The sequence below is a fragment of the Cryptotermes secundus genome, unplaced genomic scaffold (assembly GCF_002891405.2).
Source record: "Cryptotermes secundus unplaced genomic scaffold, Csec_1.0 scaffold1434, whole genome shotgun sequence".
Taxonomy (NCBI): Eukaryota; Metazoa; Arthropoda; class Insecta; order Blattodea; family Kalotermitidae; genus Cryptotermes; species Cryptotermes secundus.
This window is the reverse complement of record NW_019734986.1, coordinates 103,654-122,500: the sequence shown is the minus strand read 5'-3', so window position 1 is coordinate 122,500 and position 18,847 is coordinate 103,654. Positions and strand designations below refer to the sequence as shown.

The 18,847-nt window shown below is 40.4% G+C and overlaps 1 protein-coding gene across 1 annotated transcript in view; it reads left to right on the top strand.

Annotated features, from left to right (window-relative positions):
• The window catches only part of LOC111869163 (fatty acid synthase), a 135,383-nt gene that overhangs the window by 41,007 nt on the left and 75,529 nt on the right, over positions 1–18,847 (top strand). Inside the window, exons 10-15 of the mRNA XM_023860434.2 lie at positions 1,575–1,805; positions 1,995–2,184; positions 3,212–3,441; positions 5,896–6,200; positions 8,409–8,553; positions 14,116–14,232. Of these exons, the coding sequence (XP_023716202.1) occupies positions 1,575–1,805; positions 1,995–2,184; positions 3,212–3,441; positions 5,896–6,200; positions 8,409–8,553; positions 14,116–14,232 (1,218 nt within the window). The remainder of the gene's footprint in view (positions 1–1,574; positions 1,806–1,994; positions 2,185–3,211; positions 3,442–5,895; positions 6,201–8,408; positions 8,554–14,115; positions 14,233–18,847) is intronic.

Sequence of the window (18,847 nt, the reverse complement as noted above, 5' to 3'; positions counted from 1 at the left end):
AGCTGGTAGAGAAAAACTGATTTTATATTTAGATTCAGCGCCTTAAATATAACTAAAATTAGTTCTAAAATCCTAGACACCAAAAAAAAAATTTTTTTTGTAGGCCTATAACTATAATTATAGTTCACTCAATAACTTTTGTTATTATAATGCAGATTAATAATTAAATTTGGGAAAGGAAATGTTTTGCCACAATCAGCAATTACATAACGAAATATCAGGACATGTTTGAGCATCTCAAAACTATTACTAAAATACAACCCAGTTCAGGACTGCCAGAAATGATGCTCTTGGTGTCTCTCTGGGACAATGTAATCCATTTCAAGATCATCATATAAATACAGGGTGGGGCGCAGAAACTTCCTTTTTGTGAAGACGCATTATGAAGGGAAGGTAGGTCGCAGAAAAGTGTGGATAGGCTCAGTGAATGCAGTAGTCGCAGAAGTTTCTGTCTAATACTACTCAGTAGGAAACATGAGGTGGACAAGTGAGCAGCGTGCATTTGCTTTCAAAGCCTATTTTTCAAAGAACCATTCCTACATGGCAGTGCAGAGTGCGTTCCATACTCACTTCGGAATTAAGCCCAGAGGTTCGGTTCCTGACCAGAAATCGATTGTTTTATGGGTAGAGAACTTTAGGGCAACCGGGAGTGTGGTGAAAAAATCATCAGGACGACAACGGACCATAAGGATGACAGAAAATGTGGAGGCAGTTCGACAGTCGATTTTGAGATCTTTTTTGAACCAGCTCTTGAAGAAATGCATCTAGGAAATGTCTGGTTCCAACAGGATGGTGCCACGGCCCACACAACCTGAGCTTCGATGACAGTTTTGAGGGCAAAGTTCCCTGGACGGCTCGTCTCGCTTCGAGGTGACATCCCGTGGGCAGCGCACTCACTTGATCTAATGCCCTGTGATTTTTTTATGGGGATACCTCAAGGCAAAAGTTTTTAAACATTGCCACACAAACCTGCTTCAGCTGAAGAATGTTATTCAGCAGGAAGTAGCACAAATTCCGGTGCACATGTTGGAACATGCAGACGGTAACTTCAGAAAACGGTTGCATCAGTTCATAGAGAACGGTGGCCACCACCTTCAAGATATTTTGTTTAAAACTACATGATCTTAAACTTTAAAGTATGTTCTTTCATTAGCTAAACATAAATTTGGTCTATCAGCAATAATTTTTCTTTTATTCACCTTCAAAAAGAGGAAGTTTCTGCGCCCCACCCTGTACAAAGAGGATCAAATGATGAACCTACCTATCAATCACAGTCTGTAAATTATCTGGCTGTGAGCGGGATGTTCAGGGTTGTATTACTGATAAGGCAGAGACTTGCCTTCCATTATGTTCTGACATGCTGTATGACCCTCACAGTGTCATGGTAGCATAATGATTTATGAGTTCATCTCCTTTGTGTGTTACCATGTGTTATGGTGAGTTGATTTGCTAATATATATTTCTTTCATGCAAATCTTATCATATGAACTGTGTACTACTGTAACCAGAATGGAGACATATTTAATATCCAGTAGCAGTTTGGGAACATAATATCATACACTGGTTCATTTCAGTTTTACCCTGGAGGCAAGCGACCTGTCTGGTTTGTGTTCACTGGTATAGGCTCGCAATGGCCAGGTATGGGGAGATCTCTCCTCACACTGCCAGTTTTCGCAGCTGCCATTGGAAAATGTCAGGAAGCTCTTAAACCTCATGAAGTAGATGTGATTGATATCATCACATCTGATGATTCCAGAATCTTCAGTAACATCCTAAATTGCTTTGTGGGCATTGCAGCTTGCCAGGTGTGTATTTGTAAGTGAGTAATTTATTCTGCTTCTTAGGTTGCCGAGAGAATATGGCCAAAATTGTGAAATCTTCCTTTAGAACCCTCTTTGAATTTAGGGATGGGTTTGCCCAGAAACATGTTACATTGTATGTAAAGCAGAAAGAAGAAGAATGTAGGCTTTTGGTGGTATGTGTTTCTGATGTAGATTGGGCTGGTGGACATCATGAGAGCAGTGGGAATTGAGCCAGATGGCTTTGTGGGCTTCTCACTGGGAGAGCTGGGCTGCAGTTACATGGACCGCTGCTTCACGGCTGAGCAGGTGATGTTGGGAGCGTACTACTGTGGCCGTGCAGTTCTAGAAACAGAGCTCATCAGGGGCTCAATGGCTGTAGTTCGTAAGTCTTCTACATTCAGTCACATTGCTCAGAAATGCATGTCTGTTGCTTGTCCATCAAGATAAAAGAATGGGATTATATTGACCATGCTTGAGTGGTAGTGCTATAGATTTATGTTAATATTTTTTTTTAATTCGCTTAGTGGGGGATATAGTCCAGCTGGGTCCACTCGGCATGGCAGCCACTGATTGGCCTATTGTACCTGCCCCAGGTGATTATGATGATGGAGAATTTGGTGGAATGAAGATTGGCAGGGGAAACCAAAATACTTGGAGAAAACTCGCCCCAGCGCCACTTTGTCCACAACAAATCCTACTTGACCAGACCCAGGATCAAACCCAGGCCGACGCGGTGGGAAGCCAGCGACTAACCGCTTGAGCTATGGCACGGCCATAGACTTGTGTTAGCAAGTTGGCCAGGACACTGACTATCCTGACTGAGTTTTCTTGTAGTTTTCGTTAGTCCCTCCAGGCTACTAGCTAGCAGGATAATACTTCAAATTAGTCCATGACTGCTTCCTTTCTCATTCTTTGAATTTGTTGCAGGCCAGTTTTTCAACCATTGAACACTATTGTCTGAGCTACATACTGACATTAAATGCCACATAAATGAGGAAGTATACTATAAAATTGTTTGTATCAGGAGCTCTTGATTTTGAATTTGTGTACAGAGAATGAATAATGTAACTCATCTTTTTTTGTGTTCTTCCTTAATGTCATCAGGATCACATTAAAAAGGCACCTTAGAGTAGCCTGCATCCATTTCACTTCCCCTCACATCCTTAATCATCCATCATTTGATGCAGATTGGTTTAGAACACATTGTTTAATAAAACAATTAATGAATTAATTAACTGTTTATTGATATTAGGCATTTAGAGTTCTCAGTCCACATTAGTATCATTTTCTTGTGGTTTGAGGAGTGGTATGTATGCATGAAAGAGTTGCCACATATGTTGTGTCCTTCCAGTCTAAGCTATTGCCATGGAGCTTGCCTGCTTGGTTCTTATCAAGGTCTGGTCCTACAGGTCTTGGTGCTCAGGAAGCCAGGGAGCTGTGTCCACCTGACATTAAGGTGGCTTGCCACAATGGGCCTAAATTCTGCATACTCTCAGGTCCAGCTGAGTCTATGAAGAATTTTCTGAAAGTTCTGCAAAAAGATGGCGTATTTGCTGAGATGATAAACTGTGGCAACATTGCTCACCACAGCAAGCACGTATCATCAGTTGGGCCTCTCCTTCTCACGTATTTGAAGGAGGTAAAGTACCTTCTGTGTTCATGAGTCTAATGATTTTCACAATAGGCACATCCAGGGTTAAGTTTGTTAAATGTGTGAACTGGTTTAGAATTGGATATTTGTAGCAATCTATGGCAAGAGTTGGTTAATTTCTTCCAGTTGGTTGTTAGATATAGCTGGGTTAGTACAGATTTTCCTGGTTGATCTGTGTGAATATTGTTATGAACTTTCAGATTTTATAAGAATTGTGTTTCCTGGCCAGCTGTTTAACTTTTCAACATTTTGAGGAATGCCATAAGCCATTGTTTAATCAATTAAGGTACACAAGGCACTCAGTGTCTGTAATGTATATATGGGGCCAGACATTTAGACAGTCATTGCTAGGACATAGCAGTTTTTTTTGTTCCACCTCTTGTGAACATCCTAGGCCAGAGCCACACGAGAAAATTATGGATATTAACTACAGTAACCTGGCTATCTGTTTAGCCTCCCTTGTGTTTTTTAGATGACCTCAGATATCTCCATGTACAAAGTATTACTAGTGTTACTAGTTAAAATTTATAAGGATTAGGGATTAGGAAGTCTGGTCATAATTAATTGGTTGAACAACAGTCAGGTCTCGCTTTTGCACAACAGGTCATTGGCCAGTAGGAATTTGCTGACTTGAGGGTATTGAGTGAAAAACATTTTCATGAGTTGTGAGAATGTGGAATATTTTTCGGGCTTAGATGGGAGAAACAGTCTGACTATATCAGTCACTCAGAACGGTCAATTGGAGAAGTCATGTGGTAGAGCCCATAGATCCTGTAGGATTTGTCGATGCTCCAATAGACAACCACTCCGAAAAAGCTTAGACAGAGTAGACAGAGTTTTACAGCCGTTCGGTTGGTCTGACTGGCCAGTGATGTGCTGCATGCGCCGGTAGAAATAGCTGTTGGCTACAGCATGTTGGCTGATGTTGCGGCAGCTGAGTTAGTTGTCTGGTCTCAGTGTGGAAGTTGCCGGAAGTTGCGTGGTTGCAGAGCGTGGTTGCCAGAAGATGTCTGGTTGTGGAGAGCAGTCACTGGAGTGGCAGCAGCTGCGCCAGTTGCCTGGTGTGTTGGGCATGACTACCGGAGAGCCGAGGCAGCCATCCCTGATGCAGTGAAGAGCCGATGACTCCGAAGACCGATTGCTCTGGATTAAGTGTGATGACTGATTGGCTGATATGGTTACTGATGATTGCTGAGTTGGAGTTGCACCTTTTATACCAAACTTGGTGGGTGGAGCTTAGACTTGTAGTTGCTATTGTGAGCACCTATTGGCTAATGCACGTGATGGTTACGAGTGAGCTGGACAGCGAGTGCTGTATAAATATGAGTGGTGGCAGCAATGTGATTGGTTAGCGCGCATGATGGTGAAAAGTGAGCTGGACAGCGAGTGCTGTATAAATATGAGAGCTGACAGCAATGTGCAGCAATGTGCTATTGACTTAGGAGTGAGTGTTTTCCGTTGATCAGCGAAACAGCGTGAGAGTGTGTGGGATGTTCCCACAAGCCTATGTGAAGGAGTTTCAAGATGGCATCCCAGCCATCTTTATTCTGTGATTCGTCTGCTTGCAAGAGTAACTATCCTGTATATGGTCAACTGATTGATTGGTAGTGTATGAAATTTGGTTTACTGGTTTCTAGAGTATATAAGGTCTGGTTAACATATTAATTGTTAAGACATAAAATTTGTTTTATTGATTGAATGTTAAAGCACAAACAATTTTGTTACGTGATCTTTAAAGTAATAGGATCACTGATTGTTGAGTGTAGAAATTTGGTTTATGCCATGTAGGTTTAGTAGACTATGGCCAGTAAAGTTTAAGAGGTTATTGCAGGGTGTGTAGTCACAGATTGTGTGTGTTAATAGGAAGTATGTATGTAATTGTTGATTGAATTGTATTTCTTAGTGTTTTTAATATGTTGAGTGTTTGTTGGGTTATTTATAATTGTTATTTAACTGGACAGAATAGGAGATATGCACAGGTGTCCAGTAGGGTTGGAGTAGAGGTATTTACACCTTGGGATACAACAAAATTTTGTTGCAGCATGTTGGGACACAAGAAATTGGTGGCAAGTGTTTGGAGTCCCAAAATTTGGTGATAGCGTTTTTTGGGTTGACAGCAGCAAGTAATAATAAGAATTTGCGTGTCATAATTGTGTGACACAGTAAACTGGTGACAGTGTTGGGATTATAAGAATTTTGGGTGCCCCCCTTTGCATCATAATAAATTGATCACAGCAGTGGGGATACAACAAACCTAGTTTCAGTGGTGGGTTATAATAAGATTTTGGGGATTCCCATTGTGGATGTCTCTTTGTGCCACAACAACATATTTACTCTATGGCACAAAGTATTATTTCTCAATTTGATGTAGAAAATCTAAGACTCACACGTGCCTAATAGTTGAAATAGTGTATTCTGATAGTTGTGCTTGTGCCCCTGCAGCTGATCCCATGTGCAAATCGCCGGTCTCCTCACTGGGTGAGCTCTTCAGTGCCGCAGAGTGAATGGAACACTGCAGCAGCAACACAGTCATCAGCAGAGTACATCACCAACAACCTGGTTAATCCTGTGCTTTTTGAGGAGGCATCACGACACATCCCACATAATGCCATCACTATTGAGATTGCTCCACATGGGCTTCTGCATCCCTTCCTGGAACATTCCCTCAACAAGGGCATAACCAACATTGCCCTTACCCAACGAGGTTACCCAGACAGCATTGAGTGGCTCCTCACTTCTCTGGGCAAGTGTGTATCTTCTTAGAATATACCATGAAATCATAGGTAGTCATGTTAGGTGTAGAGTAGGAACACTGTTTATCTTATTTTGAGGTTTCAACAAGTTTGACAGGGAAAGGAATTCAGAAAGCTGGGCAGCATTACAAGATGATCTCATGGTCTTGGGATATGATATTGCACTGTCATTCAGAGGGCTCTGGTTTTGGTCCCTGGTCAGATCTGTATGCTAGAATTTCTACTCATATATATTGAAAGATTCATCCCTGTAAAAGATGAAACTTGGGATGTTAAAGGATATTATTCCACTCCATTGGTTAAGACCCCACATTAAGCTTGTGGGATGTTGATGTTAGTTGAGACAATCACGTAACTATAACAATAAATGTTTACTACACTTAAAACTGGTATCACAGAATCTGAAGAATACTGGTGAAGACTCCTTTCGTGGCGGTTAGCCCGGCCTAATGATGACTGCTGAGTGGAGGTCCTACAAGGGCCATTTTGTCTAGCTGAGTCTTCCTTGTAGCAAGTTAGCATGCGCGGCTTGTTTCCTTGTGGCAGCCTACTGGCGCTGTTATGGTGCGTGTGCTGGCAGAGTCTGTGCAGCCCTGTTTACTGGAGAGTGGAGCTGTGTTCTCCTGCTTGCAGTGAAGCGTCGACTGATGAAAACTGATGGTAGCCAGTTGGAGGCCCTCATTTTTATACCATTGCTGCTGGGCGGCGCATGGACCAGTTGGAGATGGAGTTGCGATTATGGGCGCTGATTGGATAGCATTTGTGTTGGTGTCCAGAGAGCCGGGCTGCAAGCAATGTATAAATATTGCTGCAATTGTGAGCCCTGATTGGATAGTGTTTGTGTTGGTGTCCAGAGAGCCAGGCTGCAAGCGATGTATAAATATCACCCGTTTTCGATGCACTGCGGAAGTTGTCTGTTATGCACTGTGGGAGGTTCCCACAAGCTGTTGGTCCTCTCTGGCAACCATAATCCTTTAAATTGTAATACCATTAGGACAAAGGTCCTGTGAGTTCCACCACTTCAGAAAAGGATTATGTGCTCTTGCATTGGTGGGTAGAGGATAGAAATATTGAACAGAATTGATGCCCTGGAACCAAAGCAGCCAGATCATATGCACATTTCTATATTTATATATTCCTGAAGTTTCTTCTAGGTATGTAATGTTCATTGACTTGAAAATATTTTAGAAAATATTTGTAACATAAATGATTCCTCTCATGTGAAGCAACAAGTTTTGTCAGAAACATTCCTTTGTCTGTTTGGTATTCATCATGATCATGAAGTAGATCCTCAGGTCATTGTGGTGAGACTAAGTCCAATTGTCCCCTCAGCTAGTGACAGAATATCAGCTGTGGAAGTTGGTTCATTGTTTACTGACAAAATTTCAAACTTATTTAGGCCTGCAAGCAAAATGTAATCCAGCTTGTCCAATTTTGAACAGAATTGAATTTTATCAACAAATTTGTATTTTACACTCATTAATTTTGCCCTGCTTATTTTAGTGACATTTATTTATTTCTTTCACTTATTGGAACATGTATTTTAATGGCTTGTTTGCATGCCTTGAGTATACCTCGAAAACAAAATGAAAACTCCGTGGCCTGTAGTCTGCAAGCGAACTATACCGACCGAGCGACCACCGCTTATCAGCGAAGTTAGTGCCAACTTTTGTGGATAAGAGGGTGCCACGTGGTCTGCGCAGTGGATCCCCACAACCGTTAATATCGATTTTCTAAACCAGAGCCTCTATTTCCTTGAACTAATCCCTCAGTTATCCTCACAAGGCTGAGTGGACCCCATTCCAGACCCACTACTTCTCAGAAAATCTGGTAGCGCCGGCAATCGAACCCGGGACCTCTGGATCTGTAGTCAGGAACTCTGACCACTAGACCACAGAGGCAGTCATATGTTGAGAACACATACACTAAACTCCAGCATTTTAAAGTAAAACAAGATCTCACAATCAAAATTCAGATATACCAGCAAAGTATTTCCACACACAAAAAAAAATGTAATTTAGGGTTCTTGTGAGGAAAAATTCAGTACACTGAAAACGAATATATTTGTGGTTGATATGACAGACATCCATCATAGTCACTGACATGCCAAGAGTTACCACTGAAAGGGTTAATGAGGCTTGCATATTGCAGTCTGTTTTATTGCACAGAACAGTACTAGTAGTGGTATTCTAACTGTTGCAGATTGTACGAGCTGGGTTTGCAGCCACAGCTGGCAAACTTGTATCCCCCAGTTCAGTATCCTGTAAGCAGGGGGACTCCAATGATTTCACCACTGGTCCGCTGGGAGCACTCAGAGGACTGGTACGTCATGCACTGCACGACAGAGGTAACTCCATGTTTTGATTGTCTATGAACTCGCATGTTTTCTGCGATAGCCACATACAGCTAAATACAGAATGATTTTGCATGACTTGTTGTTAACACTTTGCACTACATGAGCTGATTGGAATGGCTCAGTGTACTTGCATAAAACTGCCACAGCCAAAAAGTTCTGTTCATTGTTAATCATGTAGTACAACATTGCTGTCGATAGGTGGCATCAAGTGTGATGTACTGATGTCTAGAGGAGAGAATTGGCTTTCAACTAGTTGTACCTGTGGTCATTTGGAGGTAATCTGAGGAAGTTTCATAATTCTTCCTTGTGACTGAATTTATCTCAAGCAGCCTTTTGTTAACAGCAGATCACTCCATGCCAGAGCTTCCTGTCAAAGGGCTAAACAACACCATTCACTGAACATATTGTGGTGTGCCACCTAAAAGCTGGAACATTTGAGTGAGGTCAAAGTTTATTTTGTAGGCAACAAGCGTTAACAAAGCACCTTCCCGTGACAATGGCTTACCGTGGGACTAGTATACATGCACTTCCAAGGAAACACTCGGCTAATCACATAAGTTGTGGCAGAACTGTAGGTGTTTTCATGGTAATGCACACATAAGCAGGAGATTACCACATAAATTAAATACTATACTGTTCGGGACGAAGAGCCTTAAGGGGGGAGCAATGTGGCATGCTGCCTAATAGCCAGAATGTCTGAGTCAAAGCGAACGCCCACTGTTAGGCGACGGCTAGGTATCGACAGTTCCTTAGCGTTGTCGGGGTGACAGTGAAATAGGATGAAGCAACAACGCATACATAAGAGACGTTACCGCACAAGTGAAAAACCGGAACAGGTGAAGTTCACGCGGCAACTAATATGTTGGAGGCTGTTTCATTGAAAAATGTGAAATAGGAACCCTTTGGGGTGGTGTCTGCTATTTGGTATGCCAAGAATCTACCTCAGGGAGATTACACCAGATATAATCAAATCAGATCAGACCAGAGCGGAGATAACCTGGAGAGAGAAAAGATCAGTACAGTAGCAAAAGGAGAACTGCAGAAACCTTCGTGTGGTATTATTACAGTGAACATTAGAGTGTGATCATTGTTCGCAGTTACGAAGTGTTATAATCATCATGTGTGATAATTGTCTGTAGTTCCACCTGGCGTAATTCTCCAATAATCCGCTTCCCAAAGTCTGGAATCCACAATTATTTGTCACGGAACCCCAGACACATGACAAAATTTGGTGTCAGGAAGTGTTTACGGCCTTAAACATGCCACAGTTGTTGTGAGAAGTGATTGAATTATATTAAAGACTGCCTACAAACATGGAACAGATATTGGAACTCTTGAAATCCATAAAGGATGAACTGAGAACCCAGAGAACCAAGATGGAAGAGGTGAAGACCAACAGGAATGCCTGGTGGGAAGAAATGAAAGCCGCAATGCAATCTATGCAATCTCAGATAGAGGATACCTGAAAAGAGACGATGGTCTGCCAAGAAAAGATGGAGACACATCCTGAATGAGAGGAGTCGACCTCAGTGGACATGAAACCAGATATGGCACATCAAGAAGTCCCTAGGGGAGATGCCGCAATGATGCCGGTAGGAAGACTGATGCAAAAGCGATGGGACCGAAATCTGTTTGCAGGATGCCTACAGATACTGAAGGAGACAAAACGGGAAAAGTGAGGATCCTGGAAGAGACTGGCCGTTGCCCACAGGGGACAACACACCAAAAGTGACATGGCAGGAGGGAAACATGTTCACAAAGTAGATGACTCAAGGACTTTGTGGATCGCAGAAGAAGAAAAAACCGTTGCAAAACAGAGAAGTAGACTAGCAGCTTGTTCAAGCGCAGTTCAGCCACAAACAAAAAAATGACAAGCTCTGTGGGTTTAGTCCACAAGCGAACTATACCAACCAAGCGACCGCTGCTTGTAGGCAAAGTTGGTGCCAACTTTAGTGGATAAAAGGTGTTGCGTGATCAGCACAACAAATCCCCACGGCCATTAATCTCGGTTTTCTACACCAGAGCCTCTACTTTTCCATTCAAGTAGCTCCTCAGTTATCTTCACAAGGCCGAGTGGACCCTATTCCAGACCCACTACTTCTCAGAAAATCTGATAGCGCTGGAAATCGAACCCGGGTCCTCTGGATCTGTAGCCAGGAACTCTGACCACTAGACCACAGAGGTGGTCCTCAGCCACAAACATTTGACGGAAGTACATCATGGAGCATGTTCCGGTGCCAGTTCGAGACCATAGTGGAGCACAACCAGAGGTCGCACCAAAAAATCGACGTACTTAATAATAGCCCTGAAGGGCTGGGTAGCAGACGTGCTACACGGCAATCCGACAAATACAAAAAAAAAGAAATGGACACTGGAATGGTCAGCCCCCTCCTAAATGGAAAAAGAGCTCTGACGTGGAGTACAAGCAGGAAATGTGGGAGTGCCGGCCACTCAGGATAGTTTTGCCCTCACCGTTGCAAAAGAAGAACTCTGCATGATGGTGATGCACCTGGATTGACTCATGAAACCTCATAAGGCAGCCGATTTGGATGAACACCTGTAAGGAGGGAGAGGTAGTAACAGTGGCAGAATGAACACCACAAGAAAAAGAAAATGAGCCACTTGAAGAATGGCAAGGCTGAATACAGACGCCCCAAATACAGCCCTCAAAAGAAAAGAAAGGTGATATACCTTTAGGGTGTTTGGTATGCGATGCCTGAAAGCCTGATCCCCCACCTGTTTATTGGAGCTTCACGTATCAGTTTCCTATGTAATGCTTACTGAACCGCTTCATTTCTCATGGCACCAATATGCTGGAGGCCGTTGCATCAGAAAATGCAAAATAGCAACACTTAGAGACAGTGTCTGCTATTCGGTACACTAAGAACCTACCTCAGGGAGATTACAACAGACGTAACGAGATCAGATCCAAGGAGATCAGAATTAAGACCGGATAGCTCAGATCAGACCAGAGTGGAGATAACCAGAAGGGGGACAAGACCAGAACAGAAGCGAAATGAGAACCAACAGAAGTGTGTCATAGTTACAGTGAACATGAGAGTGTGATCATTGCTCCTAGTTGTGAGGTGTTATGACTATCGTGTGTGATAATTATCTGTAGTTCTGCCTGGCATAATTCTCCAATAAACTGCTTCCCAAAATCCAGAATCCACAATTATTTATCACAGAACCCCAGACACATGACAATATCAATTCTCCCTTGTACACATTTCTAGTGTTTTATTTTTCCATTATATCAAAGTTATCAGACATAAACCTTGGAGTGTCATCTTGTCACCATGTTTTTATTTCTCACCTTATAAGATTATAATGTATAAGAGTACCTTTTATCTTCTCAAACATTCAGTGGAGTAACCTCAATAAAAATATTGCTCTGTCACCATGTTGTTCTCTATGTGTGATACAAAATTTACTTTGAAGTTAGTTGCAGTTTCTCATATATAGTTATAGTTAAATGCTACTAATATTTCTTACACCTTGGGAATCCATACAGTACCCATGATGTTATTACTCGTATGAAGCTTTACTAAATTACTGTGGAACAGCTTGGCAGAATTGGCCCTTAGTTAAGAGGTTAAACTGTTATTGGCCTAAATACTGTAAAGCAGAGATGCTCTGGGAAAACTGGACAGTTACCCCTCAACCAGTGTCACAAACTAGGGCTCTAGACAGAAGTATATCAAATTTGTATCTCTTGTTGTATAGAAATATCTAAATTTTAAACCTTGTCTCACATATCTGAGTTACATGTCAAAGACGTATACTTTCATGCCATAATTTTGCTTTTGTCACTGTCTTCAGATTATGTTTATCATCAATTTTGTCTGTTTTTTTTTTCAAAAATTCTTGAAACATTCAGGTACAATAGGGTTGTAAATTTCTCAAATAGATTCAATCTGATATGAAATGCTTAAAATGGTTTTAGAAAAAATAAATCCATGTTTATGGCAATTCAAACTTTTATTGGAGAAATTCAGAAAACACTAGATAATAAACAACTGGCCTTTGGTATATTTCTCGATCTATCAAAGGCTTTTGAAGTTATTAATCATAATTTGCTGCTTTCAAAGTTGGAACCATATGGACTGAGAGGAATATCTCATGCATGGATGAGATCATATCTTACAGATAGATCACAGTTTGTTGAAATTCACTATATGGATCAAAAGACTTCAAAAATGAAGACAGTTACCTCATCCCTTAAAGCAAGTAAATATGGTGTACCTCAAGGTTCTGTTTTGGGACCCCTTTTATTCCTATTATTTATAAATGATCTGCTCCAAGTTATACATAATGCAGAGGTAGTACTATTTGCTGATGATACAAATATATTGATTACTGGAATATTTATTTTATCATATTTTATCATTAAGTGAAGAAATTCAAAATGTAAAAACTCAATTAGAAAAATGATTTTATGAAAATCGTTTATTAATAAACATGGATAAGTCAAAGGTATTATTTTTTCGGGGAAGTAGATGTATTCAAATTACCAGACCCCTTTTTTATATAAATAATAAGGAGGTGGTTTGTTCAGTGGATGTAAAATTTTGGGGTATTTGCATTACTGAAGATTTAAGTTGGGAACCCACACCCAATATGTGGTCAAAAACTTAGCAAGTCTACCTGTTTGATAAAATCCCTATGGGACTCAGTGAGCCAAACTGTTTAAGAAATGTGTATCTTGCAAAAGTTGAGTCTGTGTTGAAATATGGTATTATTTTTGGGGGTGGGGTGCAAAAGAACTCTATTTAAACTGCAGAAAAAATGTATAAGAGTGATAAAATGTGTTAAAAATAGAGTTTCCTATAGAAATTTATTTCATGAATTAAAGATTTTAACTGTTACTTCCTTATATATTTTTGAGATCCTATGTTTTATAATAAAAAATAAGATTTATACCAACCAGTATTCTGATGTTCATGGCTATAACACTATTCATAAACACAATTTTTATGTACAATTTTGTAATACTGAGCATAGCAAGAGAGGGGTGATTAGTATGGGAACCAAAATATTTAATGGCCTTCCAACTGAATTAAAGAATGTAATAAATTTTAATATTTTTAAGAAGAAACTTAGGAATTATTTATTGTGTAATGTCTTCTAGTCTCTTCAAGAATTTTTTAATGATTGTTGACATGGACTGCTTGTTGATAAATCTGTCTGTATATTTTTATGCCTGTCTTGGAGTATTTATTATTATTAATTGTTGACGTAATCTGCTTGTTAATAAATCTGTCTATATGTTTAAAATATTTATTCTTATGTCTTTTTTTGGAGTATTTATTATTCTTAAATTTAGTTAAAAATGTATTTTGAAATGTATTGCTGTATTATAGTGATGAATCACTGTGTGAATGTTATGTTATTTTTTACTTATGTTATTTTTTATGTGAGGTTGTTGATATTTGACATGTCCAATTGTAATTCTCTACAGCTATGGATGAAATAAATAATAACAACAACAATAATAATAATAATAATAATTTACTGCTTTATGTACAAGCCTAATCTATAATTTTATTACAGTCCAAAGACAAATCTCGTGAGCGATCTGTGTCCATCAGCTTGCAGGATGAATCAACAGAATACTTGTCAGGACATATTGTTGATGGCAGAAATCTGTTTCCTGCCACAGGCTACCTTGTGAGTTTTATGAAACTTTATCATCCATAAAGTGTTACTCTTTCTCTCTAAATATAGTTTCTACTTCATAAAGGCAATATGCTTCCCTGTTACATCTGGTGTTATTAAATTTTCTTTTAGTTCAGCAGGATAAAGCTGCTTTTCCTTGTGTTTGTCTAAAATATTTATTTATAATTGAATCATCAATTTCTAAAGGGTGATTTTGCTTTGTGCCTTGCTCTGAGAGTTACAAAGTCTTGAAATAACTATGGTTTTCTCCAACCAGCCATTGTTGTCTCATAAGGTATGAAAATGAGACAAATATCTAACGGTGCTGCAAGAAGACCTCTGCTTATCTCATAAACACCTTCATAAAGTTCATACACCCTAAACTTTATTATATCATCGAGATATTTTAATCAAGGTATCTCAGTTAAATTATGAACTTAATGACTGTTGTTTTTCTAAAATATTTCTTTAGGCATGGAAGAACATCAGAGATTTATTTACAACTCAATTTTCCAATTCTAAGCAGTGATTTTGCCTTCTAAAGTGCCCCACGAGGGTTGCAGAAGTCTCAGCCTGTTCAAGGTTTTGCCCAAGCAGACCAAACACGTGGCCAGGCATAGAGATGTAGCTGTATATCAGACATACATCTGTTTTGTCAGTTTTATTTTATATACAGGACTGCATTTCAAAACAATCACATGTAAGATACTGTGGCATATAGATCTATTACTAAGTGGTGATTCTGCAAACAATGATCATTTCTGGGTAATGGCTCAGTAAACATGTTCCCATGGCAACAAATACAAGGTTATAACCAGTTATTCTTTTTAATTATATACTTCACCAAATTTATATATAAAATTAATTTTGTGATAACCGTTGTATTATTATAAGGTTTAATCAATTGTGACTTTGTAAAATTATGTATAATATTATGCATTATATTACTCTATGCACTATATGCTGAGTAGAAGGTGGCGTGACTTGAGGAGTTTTATAATTCCAGAGTTCCACCTGTTGCTCAGGGTTGTATGATGCAAGCTTCCTAAGCAGTTAGCTAGGGACTTCCCAGTGGTACAGCCAATCAGAATTGCTAGTTACCCAGTGTGACATCATACTAGCCATAGCTTGATGCCCTATGCAGTTCTTTGTTTCAGACAGATGTGTCCTGGCTCTCAAATAAGAAAGACGTGCGTCACGCATCTCGCACATAACGAAGGGCTATACCCAATAAAAGTTTCAGATACAATTCAACCATGTAACTCGTGCATTATAATAAAGTGTCAAGTGTTTGTGTGATTGTTGTCTGTGGTTTGTGGACTCTGTTGCTGGAGCCGAGGCCCACTTAATGACCCTGTGAAAGATCTCGTGTTCACCGATGTGAGCTGGTGCCCAATACTTCGAAGTCATTGCTAGTTGACTTATTGAGAGCAACTACATCCACCTTAAGCCAGTGACTGAAGCTGCGTCCACCTTAACTTGACAAATGATCCAAAGCAGTGACTTGTAAACATGTGTCTTGAGCCACAAGAGTAGGTTAATGAGAACCAAACTTTTACTCATATCTCTATGATAATAACGAGTGATGAAAGTTGGATTTACGGTTATGATCCAGAAACAAAGCAACATTTGTCACGATGGAAGAAGCCACAATCCCCAAGAGCAAAAAAGACACAGCAGGTCTGGAGTTCAACAAAGAGCATGATCATAGTTTTTCTTTTCGGCATGAAGGTGATTGATCACCGTGAATTTGTTCCACCTGACACTATGGTCAACTCTTATCTTTTACTGTGATATTTGGAGACGCTTGAGAGAAAATGTGCAACGAAAAAGACCAGAACTTTGGCTCAACCACAACTGTCTCCTTCATCATGACAACATGACTGTCCGCTCATCCCTGAGAACCACAGAGTGAACATGGTTATCATTCCCCATCCTCCCTACTCGCCAGCCTTAGCTCCATGTGATTTCGCTTTGTTTCCCAAATTGAAAGGAAACTGAAAGGATGACATTTTTAAACTGTCTGACATCCAAAGGGAATTGCATGCGGTACTCAACAGCATTAAGGAAACTGACATCCACAGTGCTTTTGAAGCATGGAAAAGGATGGGATCGCTGTATATGTTCCCAAGGAGACTATTTCGAAGGAGATGGCAGCCAAAATTGAGTAAATTAAATCAGCATTTATTTTTTGACCTAGTCCAAGAACTTTCTGCTACACCTCATATGCATACAGCAAAAGATTTACTGTTGGAAACGGTGTATTTTCTATGTGGTCTATACCAATTTGTTATAAGCAAGGGACAGAGTTAGTTGATAATGAGTTCTGCACAAAGATGGGACCTGAGTGTGTGAAGCTGAAGAATCTCCACTGTTAGATGACGTTCCTAGAGAACAGCTGGTGAAAACAGTAGGCCGAAAATGACTTAGCAGATGCTATGATGATTTGTGAATTGTGAAGATTAGTGGTGGCACTGTAATCACTTGTAGTTCTGAGTCGTGTGTATAAATGGTCAGTAAATCCAATCACCAATCCGAACCCTGCCTATAGTCACCCCTAAATTGTGATACCGGTTTGTCAGAAGTGGTTGGATTGAAGACTGCAGAAAGAAGCTATACCACTAACTATAGAAGTTGAACAAATGATGGAATGCATCCTGGCTCAAATAAGAACCAACTGAGTGGAAATAAGGAACAACCAAGCCAGGGCAGTGTCCAATTTAAAGGGAATGAAAGAGGACATAAAAACCAACCAAGCAAAAGCAGATGCCAATCTAAGGGCTATTGTGAATTGTGAAGATTAGTGGTGGCACTGTAATCACTTGTAGTTCTGAGTCATGTGTATAAATGGTCAGTAAATCCAATCACCAATCCGAACCCTGCCTATAGTCACCCCTAAATTGTGATACCGGTTTGTCAGAAGTGGTTGGATTGAAGACTGCAGAAAGAAGCTATACCACTAACTATAGAAGTTGAACAAATGATGGAATGCATCCTGGCTCAAATAAGAACCGACTGAGTGGAAATAAGGAACAACCAAGCCAGGGCAGTGTCCAATTTAAAGGGAATGAAAGAGGACATAAAAACCAACCAAGCAAAAGCAGATGCCAATCTAAGGGCTATGAGAGAAGACATGAGAGCTGGCAAGAACTGCTGAAAGTAGTAATGCTGGTCAAATTTGATGCACATCATGAAAGGATGATGCCTGGGATGGACTGCCAGGTAGAGAAAATAGAGGCCTGTCTAGGGAAGACAGAGGCCACGGATTTGGAGGAAAATTCAGAAGAAATAGAGTCTGAGGCAGAGCATGAGGAATTTCCTCAGGAAGATGCTGCAGTGGAAACTTTCAGAGCACTGGAGGAGCAGCATCTAGCCATAAGATGCCGCAGTCAGTCAAAGAAACAGACCCAGGACAGTAGTAGGTACCGGAAGAATTTGCACACTGGCCAAGGACAGTTGACCTGCCATGCCATTCATGCATGGTATAAGGGACAGTGTTGTCACAGACAAGACTGTACCAAGAATTAAGAAAGGGCAGATGTTCAGGAAGTGTTGTTGGGCAAAACTGGAAGGCATCAATGGAATAGGGATCCAAGGCTTAAAGAAGCAACTACATCTGAGGAAGGAGAGGACATCTGGCAGGAACTTCAGGCGGGAGGTTGCAAAGAGAATAACTGAGTGTTCCATCAGGATTTCAAAAATGAGCATCAGCACACTATGGAGAGTTCACCCCCCTCTGAAATGAAAAATGAGATGGCACACAGAGTAAGAGTCAGAGGTCTAGAAGCACCAGCTACTCTTGCCCACACTGACTGAAAGAATGATCTTTATTGTTTGCATCCTGTTGTGTGTCATGATGTGGAAAAGAAGATTGATGGTAGTACACCTGGACCAACTGGCATCTTGTCAAGAAACCACTCAGGATGAGCGGCCTTGAGGAAGGTCAGTGGGAACAATCTGGAATGTAATCATTGTGAGAACTAAGCAACTGGTTGTTAATAGTGAGGCCAATTGTAGTCATCACAAGCACAGCGCTTGGAAGAGAAGAAATGGTGATATGTCTGTAGGCCATTCGAGATGATTAGCCTTAAGGAGGAAGCAGTGTGGCATATAGACCTGTTACCAAGTGGTGATTCTGTAAACAATGACCATTTCTGGACAACAGCCTGGTAAACACATTCCCGCAGAAATGAATATGAACCCAACAATAGAGTTACTGTTTGAAACTGAATGTGTTCTGTGTGGTCCATGTCAAGATGTTATAAGTAAGTTACGAAGTTAGTTAATAGTTCTCTAAGGGGATCTGTGAAGATAGGATATGAGATCATGAAGCTGAAGAATCTCAACTGCTAGAACCCATTGCCAAGGAATGGATGGTTAAGACACAGCAGGCTGGAAAAGGCTTAGTGTGTTCTGTGATGATTTGTGAATTGTGGAGATTAGTGGTGTGTTCTAGTTGCTCGTATTTCCAAGTTGTGTTTATATGCATGTATGTATATATATATATATATATATATATATTGTAACGTGTTTGCGTTACTGATCCCACTTCTGACACCAGTGTAACGTGTTTCGTTACTGAAGATGCCGTAGAGATCGTTAATTGGTTTATTCAACAATCTACAAG